This window comes from Elgaria multicarinata, chromosome 9 (assembly GCF_023053635.1).
Source record: "Elgaria multicarinata webbii isolate HBS135686 ecotype San Diego chromosome 9, rElgMul1.1.pri, whole genome shotgun sequence".
NCBI classification, from domain to species: domain Eukaryota; kingdom Metazoa; phylum Chordata; class Lepidosauria; order Squamata; family Anguidae; genus Elgaria; species Elgaria multicarinata.
In genome coordinates, this window is record NC_086179.1 from 13,355,290 (window position 1) to 13,371,499 (window position 16,210).

Sequence of the window (16,210 nt, forward strand, 5' to 3'; positions counted from 1 at the left end):
CTTAATCGTGACATGTTACAGGTAGATAAATGCTGCCTACATTTATGCGAAGTTAAAATATAAAGAGGGAAGATTTCGCGCCGTACAGGAGAGCGCAACGGGTACATTTTCTCTTTGCTCTGTGTTACATGGCATGACTCAAAACCTATTGATGTCAATGGGAGGTAACGCACAGAGCTAAAAGTGTACTCCTCCTTCCTAAGAATTCATCTTTCGCCACTGGAGAATGAACAACGGTTGGCACTGTGCGCGCAACGACTTCATTCTCTGCTGGTTATCAGTGTGCTTCCAGGCACAATTCAAGATGACGTTGTTGACTTTTGAAGCCCTTAAATGCCATGGAGGCGGGTGGCTCTGATATCAGTGGGGTGGTGAATCTGCTCTGGGTTTCACTCAGAACCAGTCAGAACTCTAAAGGATCTCTTGAAGGTGTGACATCAGAGCCACAAGCCTCTACTGCTGAAATGGCTAGGGGCCTGTGTGCTTGGAGAAATGCCTTCTCTCATAGGAACCAGCCTGATATTTTGGAAGGCCCTGAACTGGGAAACACCGCTGTCTGAGATTACATGAAGGAAGGGAGGGCCTTTTCAGTGGTGTTGCACAATCTATAGAATACTGTGTCCTCAGACATAAGAACATACAAACATAAGAAGAGCTATGCTGGATCAGACCAAGACTCCAGCTAGTCCAGCACTCTGTTCACAGAGTGGCCAACCAGCTGTTGACCACAAGCAGGACACAGTGCAACAGCACCCTCCCACCCACGTTCCCCAGCAACGGGTGTATATAGGCTTACTGCCTCGGATACTGGAGACAGCACATAGCCATTAGGACTAGTAGCCTCTGATAGCCTTCTCCTCCAGGAATTCATCCAACTTCCTTTTAAAGCCATCCAAATTGGTGGCCATCACCATATCCTGTGGTAGTGAATTTCATAGTTTAACTCTGCACTGTGTGAAGAAGTCCTTCCTTTTATCTGTCCTGGATCTCCCACCAATTAGCTTCATGGGATGATCCTGGGTTCTAGTATTATGGCAGAGGGAGAAAAATGTCTCTAGATCCACATTCCCCACCCCATGCATAATTTTGTACACCTCTATCAGGTCTCTCCTTAGCCACCTTTTTTCCAAGCTAAACAATCCCAGCTGTTATAACCTTCCCTCATAGGGTTTGTATAAGTTCTAAATGTAAATGCCCTCCACCAATGTTGGATGATGATGATGATGATGATGATGATGACGCAGCATTTATATCCCACCTTTTATCCTCAAGGGAACTCAAGGTGGCAGATATATTTCCTCCTTTCCATTTTATCCTCACAACAACAATCCAGTTATGTAGGTTTGGCTGAGAGTCTGTGACTGGCCCAAAGTTACTTAGTAAGCTTCCATTGTAGGGCCTAAAACCCAGATCTCCTGGCTCCCAGTCCAATATTCCGACTACAGCACTACACCACACCCCTACACTTACACACACCTTTATGGCCTGCAACATGTGACCACAACATGGCCCACCGGAGGTCTCCATCCAGCCCGTCAACTCACATCACAGGTGCCAATGGAGGCTTTAAAATGCCTAACGGCACTGTGTGCTTTCTCAGTGTTTGCCCCCAATGCGCTTTCTCATGACCAATTCAGCCCTTGGGCTAAAAAAAGGCTTGCCACCCCCGACTTACAGCATATTCCTAAGCACGTTTACTCAGGAGTATGAACCTACCCATTTACTATGCTCATAATCTAAGGCCCTCATAATCTAAGGCCCTCTTCCAGGAACCTCCTCTGAGGGCCTTCTTGGTGGTGACTCCCCAATTGAAGGCTCGTCTGTTGCTAACAGTGTTATCTTTCCTTCACCTTCCTATACTCTCAGGGATTTGGCAGCATATGATAAGGCTTTTAATTGGGTCATGGGATTTATCATTGTTGTTTAAAATTGCTATATATGTTTGAGTGCACATGTATGTGTGCCCTGTCTGTTTATATTTTGGCATGTAAACCATTTTTATATTGAATTAATTTTTTAAGGTTTTTAATCTTGGTAAATTATCCAGAAAGCTTCAGCTGTTGGGTGGTACAGAAATGTAATGAATGAAATTAAATGAATGAATTAGTCAAGTCCTGCTGAATTCAATTGGATTTATGAGTTGTGAACTTAGGAATGAAGATTCATTTCTTGTCGAGGTGGGGGGGCAGATTATATCATAGAATCACAGAATAGTAGAGTTGGAAGGGGCCTATAAGGCCATTGAGTCCAACCCCCAGCTCAATGCAGGAATCCACCCTAAAGCATCCCTGACAGATGGTTGTCCAGCTGCCTCTTGAAGGCCTCTAGTGTGGGAGAGACCACAACCTCCCTAGGTAACTGATTCCACCTTCGCACTGCTCTAACAGTCAGGAAGTTTTTCCTGATGTCCAGCCGGAATCTGGCTTCCTTTAACTTGAGCCCATTATTCCGTGTCCTGCACTCTGGGATGATTGAGAAGAATCCTGGCTCTCCTTTGTGTGACAACCTTTTAAGTATTTGAAGACAGCTATCATGTCTCCCCTCAATCTTCTCTTCTCCAGGCTAAACATGCCCAGTTGTTTCAGTCTCTCATAGGGCTTTGTTTCCAGACCCCTGATCATCCTGGTTGCCCTCCTCTGAACACGCTCCAGCTTGTCTACATCCTTCTTAAAGTGTGGTGCCCAGAACTGGACGCAATACTCTAGATGAGGCCTAACCAGGGCTGAATAGAGAGGAACCAGTACCTCACGTGATTTGGAAGCTATACTTCTATTAATGCAGCCCAAAATAGCATTTGCCTTTCTTGCAGCCATATCGCAATGTTGGCTCATATTCAGTTTGTGATCTACAACAATTCCAAGATCTTTCTCGTTTGTAGTATTGCTGAGCCAAGTATCCCCCATCTTGTAACTGTGCATTTGGTTTCTATTTCCTAGATGTATTTATTTATATTTATTTATTTATTACATTTTTATACCGCCCAATAGCCGAAGCTCTCTGGGTGGTTCACAAAAATTAAACCACAGTAAAACACCCAACAGTTTAAAACACGATTACGAAATACAGTATAAAAAGCGCAACCAGGATAAAACCACACAGCAAAGTTGATATAAGATTAAAATACAGAGTTAAAACAGTAAAATTTAAATTTAAGTTAAAATTAAGTGTTATAATACTGAGTGAATAAAAAGGTCTTCAGCTGGCGACGAAAGCAGTACAGTGTAGGCGCCAGGCTGACCTCTCTGGGGAGCTCGTTCCACAACCGGGGTGCCACAGCGGAGAAAGCCCTCCTCCTAGTAGCCACCTGCCTCACTTTCTTTGGCAGGGGCTCACAGAGAAGGGCCCCTGTAGATGATCTTAAGGTCCGGGTAGGTACATATGGGAGGAGGCGTTCCTTCAGATAACCTGGCCCCAAACCGTTTAGGGCTTTAAATGTCAATACCAGCACTTTGTATTGGGCCCGGACCTGGACTGGCAGCCAATGAAGTTGTAAAAGGACTGGCGTAATGTGATCTCACCGGCCAGTCCCTGTTAATAACCTTGCTGCCCTGTTTTGCACCAGTTGAAGTTTCCGGACCGTTTTCAAAGGCAGCCCCACGTATAACGCATTGCAGTAATCCAAGCGAGAGGTTATCAGAGCATGGATAACTGTAGCTAACTGTAGAACTTGGCATTTATTCCTATTAAATTTCATTCTGTTGTTTTCAGCCCAGCACTCCAGCCTATCAAGATCACTTTGAAGTTTGTTTCTTATGATAAACTACAGTGGAGAATTGAGTGGCCCCCATGAACACAATGTTTAGAACGTACCTGTTCTATCTGGTGTCCTGAGTGCTGTGATTCAAGGTGAGGGAAAGTTAAGCTGGATGCTACAAAACAAGAACAACCAGCACAAGCACAGCAACAGTGGGAGTTGCCAAGTAGTCCTGCCCAGTCCAGTGTTCAAACAACTGGTGAGGACCACTGATAAACAGTTTGCCAACATGGCGACTGCCAAGGTCTTAAGAGGTTCCAGCAATGCGCTCAGGTCTTACATAGATTTAGAGGCTGATGCTCAGCAGTTTCTCACCGATGATTCTCAGTCCTTTTTAGACCAGCAAGTGTTCCATCTGCTCCTGAGGCTGACTTTGAACAATTCTTGCAGGAAAGCAATGGAGTAGTACTTCTTGAAGGCTTTGGAAGAAAGTTGCCCTTCTTTTTTCCTTCGAGAGCCATTTGCCCACCCCTTGCTACGGCCTCAGGTGAAACTTCCACCATCTCTCGGAAGACTTGGACATTTTTTCTCCACGCTGCGCCAGCGTAAAGAGACTGCAGATGGGGATTCAGTGAAACCACGGCTTCTTGGAGGTCATTTGAGGGGTGAGGGTGAAACCCTAAACTCTTCCCAGATGGAAATTTGGCTAATGGTCGTTTTAGGAAAACTCCATCTCAAAGAAACACAAAGATTTCCAGACAAATTTACGATAAAGCAGAAAAGAGGGCTTTAAAACTCCAGATTGGTCTTTGGTGGAGAACAACTGAAATAAACCAGTGACCTGAAGTGCACTTTAATGCTGTAAAATCCTATATTGCGCACATTACTTTTCACACACATATATTTTCTTCCCTAGTTTGTGGGCAAGGGAATCCCCTTGTGCATCAACGTTCTTAGAGAGGAGGAAAGAAAACTCAGTATGTGAAAATGCTGTGACGGATTTCAAAACTTTATTGAATTAGGTTTTTCACAGCATGACAAGCGACACAATTTACCTGATTCAAAAATCCAGCATCAATTCTTTCACCCTCATGAAATTCCTTACCGCCCTCAGGAGCAGGCTGAGGCTATCATTGGCTACATCCGAACCTATATTTTCCAGTTTAGGGTCCCTGAGGTCTCTGACATATTAATTTTGTGTTTGCAGGGAATTCTTTCGTATGGAGGAGCCACCACCCATAATCTGAAGTGGTACAGCCAACGCTAGAGATGGACAGGCCTGCCCGTTTCGCTTTCTCTCATTTTCTCATTTTTCCCCCCAATTTTAAATTCTGTCTCAAACATTAAACATTTCTCCAGTTTTAAATTTGGCTAATCCAAATCTTTCCAATTTAAAACAACAACACAAAAAAACACATTTGCATGAAAACTGATCAGCTTTTTTCTGCGCGTTTCTCCAAATACAGTTTTTTGTATGCATTTTTGCTTAATATAGATATTTTGCAAGTATGTTTCCCTAATATAATGCATTTTTCAAGGCGATTTCTAGGGATGTGCTCCGCTTCTAATCGGACCGTAGAAGCAGGAGCGGAGCGGGGGGCTTCGCCTGCCCTTAAGGCGGAGGCGAAGAGGATTGGGGGGCCGGCGGAGCGTGGCGAAGAGGATCGAGGTGAAGGCGGATCCTTCGCCTTGATCCGGAGCTCCGCCGGAAAGGTAAGTGGGGTTTACCGGGCCCTGCCGCTGTCCCCTCGCCCTCCTCTCCCTTAACTGCCTCCGTCCGCGGTCCGTCAGCGTCTTCAATTGAGCCCGTGGTTCCAGCAGGAAGTCTGGGCCGCTTGCGGCCCAGACTTCCTGGTGGAACCGCGGGCTCAATTGAAGACCGCGACGGACCGCGGACGGAGGCAGGTAAGGTCCCCCTCTCCCTTGGTCCCTTACCGGGCTCTGCCGCCGTCGCCGCATGGGCGGCGATGGCGGCAGGGCCCGGTAACCCTCCCTATGGGGGGGGAACAGAGCTCCGATCCGGATCCGGAGCTCCGAGCGGAACGGAGTGGGCACAGGCGGAGTGGGGGCGGGGCGGAGCGGCCCGATCCGAAAATGGCGGATCTGAAAGTGAAGCGGAGTGGGGGGTCCGTGCACACCCCTAGCGATTTCCCTAATATGTGCATTTTCGTATGCCTTGTTTTGATTGGAGAACTCCAATGCAAAAATCAGAGAAATGTGAATTCTCCAAGGCGTGAAAGTGCAAATAACTGACTATCAGTTTGCATAGAGATTCGAAAGTGCAAAAAAAAAAAAAGAGGAAGTTTGCATTAAAATATGATCTGAATGAATTTATCCCCCCATCCCTAGAAGACACAGGTTTCCTACCTCAGTGAGAAATTAGGCCTGAAAGGATGAGATCAAGAAGGGTAGATTTTCCTGACCACATCCCTCTTACCTGGGTCCATAGACCCAGTCATGCACAGAACCATTTCTGCAAGCTGATTTTACTGCCCCTCTTTCGTCTCTGCAGCTGTGCCCCCAACGCCCTTCTGCCACAGCTACCATTTTCTTCTGGGCCCTTTAAGAAGGCTTCTTTTAATTACCACGGGAGACCCCAGAAAAGGTTCCTTTTAGATCACTTTGTATAAAAAATACATGTTGCTGTGCTTCAGTTCAAAGCTCAGGATGACACTCACCCAACTCCACAGGCAGATCAGCTGACCTTTCTCCAATTTGCTTCTCTTCCCCCCCCCACATGTACCCCCTTTCTTTCTGCCCCTTCCCATCTCGCTGTGTTGTGGAGGACAGACAAAGTGATATGTCTGTCATACGCCATTACCATTAGAAGAGAATCTTGTTCTTTTATTACAACTGAACTCTGCCGGATTTCTCAGCAGGAATGCTAAGTGAAATCAATGTCTGGGATTTCCAGCATGAGCTTGGAGGTCACAACCACTCTATCATTTCTCAGCATTATCCCTTCCCTTCACCCCCACCTCTTCCCTGTCTGAGCCTCCAACTGGCACACAGCAGATTGAAAACAGCATGATTCAGAGGAACCATGCTGCACAATTTTACAGTCTTTGGAGGGCCCCTTCATTCATATATATATATATATATATATATATATATATATATATCCCCCCCTACTGGACCACTCCCCCCATTTCAATTTGCGGATAAATTCTGTTTGTGTCCTCTGACAGAACTGTAAGCCAAAGGCACAGTGATACCTAAGAAAAGTACCCCCCCCCCCCAAAAAAAAAAGTAGAGAAGGAAAGGAGAATACACAACAGAATTCTGGTAGCTGTCAGTGGAATTTTCCTTCTTTTTAGTTTTGTTTTACAGACAAGTAGGCTTTTGAGCTCTTGCGAATGCTACTAAGTAAATGCTATACCTCCTGGTAGGCATTCTGTTAACGCTGGATTGGACCAAAAAATAAGGGGCTAACAAAACATGGCATTTGTCATGTGGTTAGGCGTGGTCGTGTGGTTAGCCCCGACATGAAAGTTTTTAAATAAATAAATAAATAAATAGCTGTGGGGCAGAGGAGTAAGCTGGATAAGGGTCATGGTGTGTATGGGGGGAGTATTTAACATTTTCCCCCCACCCTGCTCCTGACTGGAATGCCTCTCCCCCCATTGCTAGGTATTCATAATGAAAGAAAAGTTCCCAGATTGTCATCAGGAACACAATGACATTGTTCAGATGACACTCTAAGCCCTGGTGGTTTAGCATTTTGTGCTAAACATTATGACTTAGGGTGTCATGTGAACCACTCCTAACCATGGAGGCTACGTAGCCATGGTTTAAACATGCTCACTAGCTATTTGCTGCAAAGGGGTTAGCAGCCTAAACACGGCTTACTATGTTGTTTGAACAGGCTCAATGGGGTAAAGGTTTAATGCTCCTTCCTGTACACCACTGTGCAGACCTGGCTGCCTCCCCACAATCCTGGAGATATATGTATATAGTTTAAAAAAATGTGTGACAATGTCATGTCTCATTTGACTCTACATTGTGGGATGTGAGGGGAGGGGGTGGAATCCCTTTAAATCAGCTGTTGGACATGCAGGAAACCCCTTGTAAACTACACACTGGGGAAAAGTACTCTCCTGTTATTCATACAAATAATAAAACATCAAGGTGTGTGTGTGATTCTAGATGAAAATAACTGACAGCTTTTGTGCTGCCTCCTGAAATAAATAAGGAACTGTGTAAATTAATTTACAGAGAAATGGTGAAACTACAGTATATACAATTTCACACAGGTGTCTTCCCCCCACACCACCACTGAGATGACCCTGTACAAATGAACAGATGAAAGTTCCTTATACTGAGTTAAAACCGTTATAGTCCAGCACACTGTTTATGCACAGAGCAGAGAAAGCGGACAAGAGATACCTTCTTTACCCTTTCTTGTAACACTAGAAATCAGTGTCGTCCAATTGAAAGTGACTGGAATTACATCCAAGATGAAAGAGAACCCTACTTCACACAACGTGGACTTAATTTAAGGAACTCACTGCCACAAGGCGTGGTGTAGGCCAACACCTTAGGTGGCTTCGACAGGGGATTTGACAAACACATTTGGCCAGGCAAGCGATTTTGGTCCCTGATGGTGAAAATCTCACAAGTGTTTCTGTGCCATGGTGGCAGTAAAACTACAGCCATAATAAATAAAATACACAATACAGCAGGTACTAATGTCTCCCACTGATCTACAGCTATGGTGCATATCACCATTAAAGGGTCTAGTACAGCGATGAGTAACTGATGCTTTGCACTGACCTCATTCCTGCCCCGAGTGCACTCTGTCCATCCCCAACCATCTCCAGCCCAGACCAGGGAATCTACACGTCGTACTGAAGGCACTTGCGTGCGCCTCCAGTGCACCATCAAAACGATGGTGTAGACGGCGAAAGAAGAGACGCAGGAAGAGATGAGGAGGAGGCGGCTGGGGAACTGGCCGCGTCCTTGCTGCCGCTGCCGCCACCTCCCCGCCGGCCTCCTGCTGCCGGGGTAAGAGCCACCCGGGTCGGAGAGCTAAGCTTCCGCTTCCGCCGAGCTCTCTGACCTGGGTGGCTCTTACCCCAGCAGCAGAAGGCCGGCGGGGAGGCGGCAGCGGCGGCAAGGACGCAGCCGGTTCCCCAGCCACCTCCTCCTCCGTCTCTTCTTGCGTCTCTTCTTTCGCCGTCTACACCATTGTTTTGATGGCGCACTGGAGGCGCACGCAAGCGCCTTCAGTACTACGTGTAGATTCCCAGCTGGGAGCATGGGAAGCTCTACTCCTTGAGTGGCTTCCCAGGCTAGAAACATCCTTCCCAGATAGCCCAACACAAAAGGAAAACAAAACAAAACAAAACCATGCGGGAGATTTCTGTGATACACAAGTCTCTCTTGGGTATCCTCTCACCTTGCGCTGACAGGGTAACGGCCAGGAATGGGGATGGGCAGACCCTTCTCAGATAAAGCACACAGCAGTACAGGTATGTCACGGATGGGGTGGGAATGCTAGTTCCTGAGTCATTTGGCTGAAGAGATTCCATCCACCCACTAACTGAAAACGTTCAGCAGCCCTGGTCTGGCAGGCACACAAACAGTCCTGTGAAAACTTTTTAATGTCAATTTTAAACTTGATCTGTTAACACAACCATGTCCGGCTCTTCCTCAGTCACTGATTGTCCTAGGATCATATAGGCGATTGAACGTTCAATGATGCTCTTTATTTGCCTGGCTATTTTTAATCTGGGCCTCTTTGCCGTTAGGCTAAAAAACACTGAGACACTACTGTCAGCTCAAGGAATCCACTGTGACGTGATTAAAGAATGTGGACAGGAGGCTGCAGGACTCTGAATGAAGGGAAGATCGTGTCTTTCATCAAGCCTCTTGTCATGCCTCAACTGAGAGTGTGTCATTCTTCGTCCCCAAGAATAGCTGCATGGAAGCCAGCCTCGGCCCTTGGAATAGAATGAGCGTTTGAGCACAGGTGTGGTGAAAGAGGAGCGGACAATGGGGCATCCTAAAATGAGGGGTGCCGGGATTTGGATCTGTCTGGATATTGTAATTTCACATTTGAGGACTAGCTGTGGTTACCCACTCTGCACATGAAGTGGAGAACTTGCCTTCCTATGCGTATCAACATCCTTTCCTTGCTCTATCAAAGCACAATGAGAATCCCAGAGCCCATGCTCCATCAATGGTCTGTTCTTTCCAAGGGAAAACCACTTAACACACTGAGAACAATGACACTAGAGATCCAACATTACACCACCATTTCACGTTCTGCCTATTTCTATTAGTAGTCAGAAAAATATTGGCATCTCCATCCTTTCGAAATTGAAGACCACAATGGTTCACAAAACTGAAGGAACTGTGCATTTTTTTAGCCTGACAGAGGACCAGAACAGCACTCTTCAAATACCTGTAGGGCTGTCCCATCGAAGACAGCAAAGATTTGTTCTCTGCTCTCCCAGGGGGCAGGGCTAGATCTAATAGGCTTAAGTTACAGGAGGACAGATTTTGGTTGAACATTAAGAGATATATCTTGATGTCAATAGCACTTGAGCGATGGAGCCAATTACCTAGAAAGGTGGTGGGCATTCCCTTGCTGGAGACATTAGAAGGATGGACAGCAATCTGTTCAGGATGCTCTAACTCTGGATTTCTTACATAAAGAAGGTGGTGACACTAGATGACCAACAAGACCATCCAACTCTATGATTTTAGGGGGTCCATATACAATTAGCTGCTAGGCACAACACCAGGTGCTTTCTTGACTTGCAGTAATTGCTGGTACTCTAATAAGCACCATACAGAACACAGAAGTGGCACCAAAAGGTGCTTACAATAATCCTTTATTAGTTTCAGAAGAGCCTGCAGTATACTACAACCATATACACAGCATGCAGAAATCATATTAACAAACGGCATATACGAGAAAACCAGGCAGGCAAATCTTAAAGCAGTACCTTGCTTTTGGGTGGAGGGCTGGTTGTGCTCTTGTCGGTATGGATGCTGGTAGGTGATACAGCTGCACCGATGTTGCTTTGGGGGATGCCGGGTATTTTTCCACCTGGGGATACTTGCATCGCAGCGAGTTGGGCAGCATACAACTGCTGTAATTTTTTAAAAAGAGAGAGACAGAAATTCTGGTAAAGATAAAGAGCCCATTAGGTACAGAAGCAGGACATGTCTACACCATGCCTATATCCTGGGGTAGTCCTTGGATCCTCCCTGTGTGTACCGGGGGTAACCCAGGATGAGCAAGGATATCAGAAGCCACAGAAAACCACAAGTGCACTCCTCTCGTCATTTTTTTTTTTAAAAAAAGGTGGCCACGACATCCTTCTGGGACATTGCACGGCCATCTAGACACCCGGGGAGGATCGTGGAAGCCGGTAAGTCCGCGATCCTCCCCCTACATCCTTGTGGTGTAGACATGCTCGCAGCCTTAGTAGAAGAAGCCCCCGTGGGCCAACATTAGCCCCTCTAAAGATGTACTTCCAGAGAGAGCTGTGCCAATGACGGCAAGTGCTAAGAGGGAGTGGCTGTAGCTCAGATGAGGAAGAGGGCATAGCTCAGTGGTAGAGTACATGTTTTGCATGTAGAAAAATCAGCCCATGCAGGAGAAACACATAGCACCGATACACATGCTAATTCCCAGTTGCTTGGAGCATGTGTAAGTGAAGGTCATGGCGAGGCTGTACAATGGCTGACATATGAACGTACAAACGTGGGGGGATTTAGGAGTGATGTGCATTAGGCCATTATTTCAAGGACAAAGAAGTCAATGAAAGAAAGGCACCTCTGCTGAAGATGCTCCCCACTGTAATGCTAAGTATTACCAGGCCGGATACGATAACAAACAGAGCAAGGACAAACATGCAGCAACACCATGGCCAACGTTGCAATCAGGCATTGTTGTTCTTGGGTGATCTTCTCTTAACATTGACTGTTTACATTAGCAGAGCAATGAAGGTTGGAGGGCACACCAGACTGTGGAATGCTAAACAACGCAAGTGATTTCTGAGTCTGAGTCTGAAAGAGCATTTCAAGGTGATTAGTTGGGAAACATCCACAGATTTCAAAGATGCAAGAAGATATTGTGTGTGCATGTTTCTATGCTTATCGCCCTCTTTGACTAATTCAAGGAGTTTGAGAGTCTTTCAGTCCAAATGCTCTTGGCTCAATTTCCTAAACAGGCTGAAATCCATGTTCCTGGCAGCAAAAGGTCATGAAGACTCACACACTGCAATGGACCCAATCTAAATAGCCAGTATGCCCTGTTTTTTTTTATTGACCCCCCCCCCACAAAGTACTAATAACCAGTAACAAATAGAAGTACACCATAATGTGAGTCCATTTCTTTAAAGACTTTCTGATCTCTCAGGATCTTTGTTCGGTACAAGCAAGGCCAGATCAACACCAAGCAAACTATGACACTTTGAAAATGGTTTGAAAGCTGTATATGGAGGGTGTCCTGAGCCCCAACAGTAATCACTACTGTTATAAACTGTTTTAAAGCAGTAGTGTAGATCCTGTCCAAGATTATCTGATAAAGTTACCAATCATCCTAATAGATCATACCATATATATCCCTCCCAATCCCCTTTCCTTTTGTGTCATGTCTTTTAGATTGTAAGCCTGTGGGCAGGGACTGTCAAGAAATACTTTTGTAAGCCGCCGTGAGAGCCTTTTTTGGCTGAATGGCGGCATAAAAATCCTTAAATAAATAAATAAATAAATAAAATATAGTTCCATGTGTCTTAGGAGGTTGGCGTGCATTCTTCTCAGCATTACTGAAAATAGTAATCCAGAACACTTGAGAACTACAAACTCAATCACAGCTTTTAAAACTCAGCTAAAAACTTTTCTTTTCCCTATAGCTTTTAGATATTGAGTTTGTTCTGACTCTATACTGTTGCTTCACCCTACCTGGTGCCTGTTTACACTTCCCTGTGCCTGTTTGCATTCTCTTTCCCGCCTTATTGTTTACTACAACTATGCAGCAGGGTCTTGCTATTTACTGTGTAATCTGTACAGCACCATGTACATTGATGGTGCTATATAAATAAATAATAATAATAATAATAATAATAATAATAATAATAATAGATACCATATTCCATAAAAATGTCAGTTCTACTTGGCCTCTTTGTACCTGAAGAGGTTTAGTAAATTTCTCCATTAGTGCAAGGTCCTAATTTTTCTGTTTCCACATGATAAGAGAATGCTCATTTGCTGATTTCTAGTTAGCGGCTATGACCATCCTGGCTGCTGCCCAGGAAAACAAAAAACCAACCACAGGAGCGATTTATGTCTTATTTGTGTATTAGAGTCCATATAAGGATTTAGTGGTATGAGTTCTGCAGATAGTATTACATCTTGTTGTGTCATCCCACTGGTGAAAGCAAAGACCTGGACCCAAAACCTTTGCATCAGTTATGCCCAGTTATGATGGTGGGGCCTGAGGAGAGAGGATTATGTTCTAGGGGGTGGCCATTTTTTAAAATGGAATCCCCATAGGAAACATTCATAAGAACATAAGAACATAAGAAGAGCCATGCTGGCTCAGGCCAAGGGGCCGTCTAGTCCAGCACTCTGTTCATACAGTGGCCCACCAGCTGTCAACCAGGGACCAACGAAGTAGGAGATGATGGGCAAGGCTAGACAAGGGGGGTGGAGGGTGACGATCTTGCGATTTTATGATCGCGAGATTGTCGCCCTTGTCTACATGTGGCGTGCGACATCGTGGGTGCCATTTTGGATTTTTTTTTAAAGGAAAAGGAGCACACGAGCGCTCGAATGACAGGTAAGGTTGTTTTTTTAAAAAAAACCCTCACCCCCCCACCCCTGTTCCCGGCTCCTCACGTTTACTTGTGAGGAGCCAGGACTTATCAGCGACAGCAGGCCACACATCCTGAGACTGCAGAAAAACCAGAATTAATCTGTAGGGCGATATCCCCGGCCAAGGGAGGGATCTTTCCTCCCTGCTCCTGGGATGCCCTGTGCGTCATGTGGATCCTGGAATATCGCCCTGTCTAGCCAGGCCTGATGCGACAGCACCCTCCCCCCCATGTTCCCCAGCAACTGCTGTACATTATTATTATTATTATTATTATTATTATTATTATTATTATTATTATTTATATAGCACCATCAATGTACATATGCTTACTGCCTCTGATACTGGAGGTAGAACATAGGCATCAGAACTAGTAGCCATCGATAGCCTTCTCCTCCAGGAATTTATTCAACCCCCTTTTGAAGCCATCCAAATTGGTGGCCATCACTACATCTCATGGTAGCGGATTCCATAGTTTAACTATTCCGTTCATTTCTTTCCATTCCATCGTTATACCTTGCTCTTCCTTTGAAGAGCTCAGAGGAGGTCACATATGATCCCCAACTTGTCTATGGTCCAGACAAATTATATGGTCAGAAATATTTAGCTTCAGAAGTAGAAGCATGATATGCTACCATGTGCCTTCACACCCTGCATGGGATCCAGCCCTAAATCCCCAGGTTGAAAGGCTCAGGATGTTTCATTCCTTAAACAGCAACCCAGATAAAAGTAACTTGGACTAGAATCAAGGGAGATCTACCCTGGCCATACCTTTATACAATATAGGACCATACACAGGAAACTGATTTAAAGTGAGTCAGAGCATTGGTCCACCTGGCCCAGTATTGTTGATACTGTCTGTACTGACTGGCAGCAGTTTTCTGGGATTTCAGGCAGAATTTCCCCAGCTTGAAGGACAGAACCTAGGACCTTCTTCAAGAAAGACTTATTTATTTATTTATTAAACTTATATACCGCCCCATAGCTGAAGCTCTCTGGGTGGTTTACAAAGGTTAAAAACAGTGGACATTGAAAAAAAAAGCATACAAAATTTAAAACCATCAAAAAATTTAAAAACAACAGTATAAAACAGTATCCATTTTAAACAACAACAATTCTGGGGTCCATTAAAAAACAAACAAACTTAGCATATGTTGTGAAATGCTGTTAAATGCTTGGGAGAAGAGAAAGTTCTTAACCTGGCGCCGAAAAGATAACAATGTTGGCGCCAGGCGAGCCTCATCAGGGAGATCATTCCATAATTGGGGGGGGGGGGCACCACTGAAAAGGCCCTCTCCCTTGTTTTCATCCTCCGAGATTCCCTCGGAGTAGGCACTCGGAGAAGGACCTTAGATGTTGAGCACAGAGAACGGGTAGGTTCATGTCGGGAGAGGCGTTCCATCAGGTATTGCGGTCCCAGCCATGTAAGACTTTATAGGTTAAAACCAGAACCTTGAATTGGGCTCAGAAACATATAGGCAGCCAACGCAAGTGGACCAGAATCGGTGTTATATGTTCGAACCTTCTGGTTCCAGTTATCAATCTGGCCACTGCATTTTGCACAAGCTGCAGTTTCCGAACCATCTTCAAAGGCTGCCCCATGTAGAGGGTGTTGTAGTAATCTAATTTGGAAGTTACCAAAGTATGGACAACTGAAGCTAGGTTATCCCTGTCCAGATAGGGGCGTAGCTGGGCCACCAAACGGAGTTGGTAGAAGGCACTCCATGCCACCGAGGCCACCTGGGCCTCAAGTGACAGAGATGGTTCTAGGAGAACCCTCAAGCCATGAACCTGCTCCCTCAGGGGGAGTGCAGCCCCATCCAGAACAGGTTGAACACCCTCCATCTGGCTTTAACAGTCAGGCACAGTCCTCCCTTTAAATAAATTGATGGTGTGTCCACACTTTCAATACAGTGTACAGTTCTGATCACTGATCCTCAAGAAGGATATTTATGCAGAGCTGGAGAAGGTTCAGAAAAGGGCAGCTAAAATGATCAAGGGAATGGAACAACTCCTTTATTAGGAAATATCATGTTCAGAGCTTTCTTGCTTAGAAAAAAAAAAAGAGGTGAGTAAGGTGGAACATAAAAGACATATATAAAATGTGGAGTAGGTGGATAGAAATACAATTTTCTCCCACTCTCATAATACTAGAACCTGGAGTCCCCCAATTATGGAATGATCTCCCCGATGAAGCTCGCCTGGCGCCAACGTTGTTATCTTTTCAGCGCCTGGTCAAGACTTTTCTCTTCTCCCAGGCATTTAACAGCATTTAACAACATATGCTAAGTTTGTTTGTTTGTTTGTTAATGGACCCCAGAACTATTGTTGTTTAAATTGATACTGTTGTTTTATACTGTTGTTTTTATATTTTTAATGGTTTTAAATTTTGTATACTTTTTTAACGTTCACTGTTTTTAACTTTTGTAAACCGCCCAGAGAGCTTCAGCTGTGGGGCGGTATATAAATTAAATAAATAAATAAATAAATATGAATTGGGGTGGTGGGAGAATCAGGACAAACACATATATTTGTGTTTGACACAGTGCATAGTTAAAGTATGTGATTTGCTTCTACAAGGGAGGTTGTGGGCTCTCCCACACTAGAGGCATGATAGCACTCTTCAAATACTTAAAAGGTTGTCACACAGAGGAGGGCCAGGATCTCTTCTCGATCCTCCCAGAGTG

General features: G+C 45.0%; 1 protein-coding gene across 7 annotated transcripts in view; it reads right to left on the minus strand.

The window, feature by feature from the left end:
• Positions 1-16,210, minus strand: part of SOX5 (SRY-box transcription factor 5) — a 606,763-nt gene that overhangs the window by 96,432 nt on the left and 494,121 nt on the right. For all 7 annotated transcript variants that reach the window (XM_063134784.1, XM_063134786.1, XM_063134785.1 and 4 more), the window contains one exon: positions 10,648-10,794. In XM_063134784.1, coding sequence (XP_062990854.1) covers positions 10,648-10,794 — 147 coding nt within the window. The remainder of the gene's footprint in view (positions 1-10,647; positions 10,795-16,210) is intronic.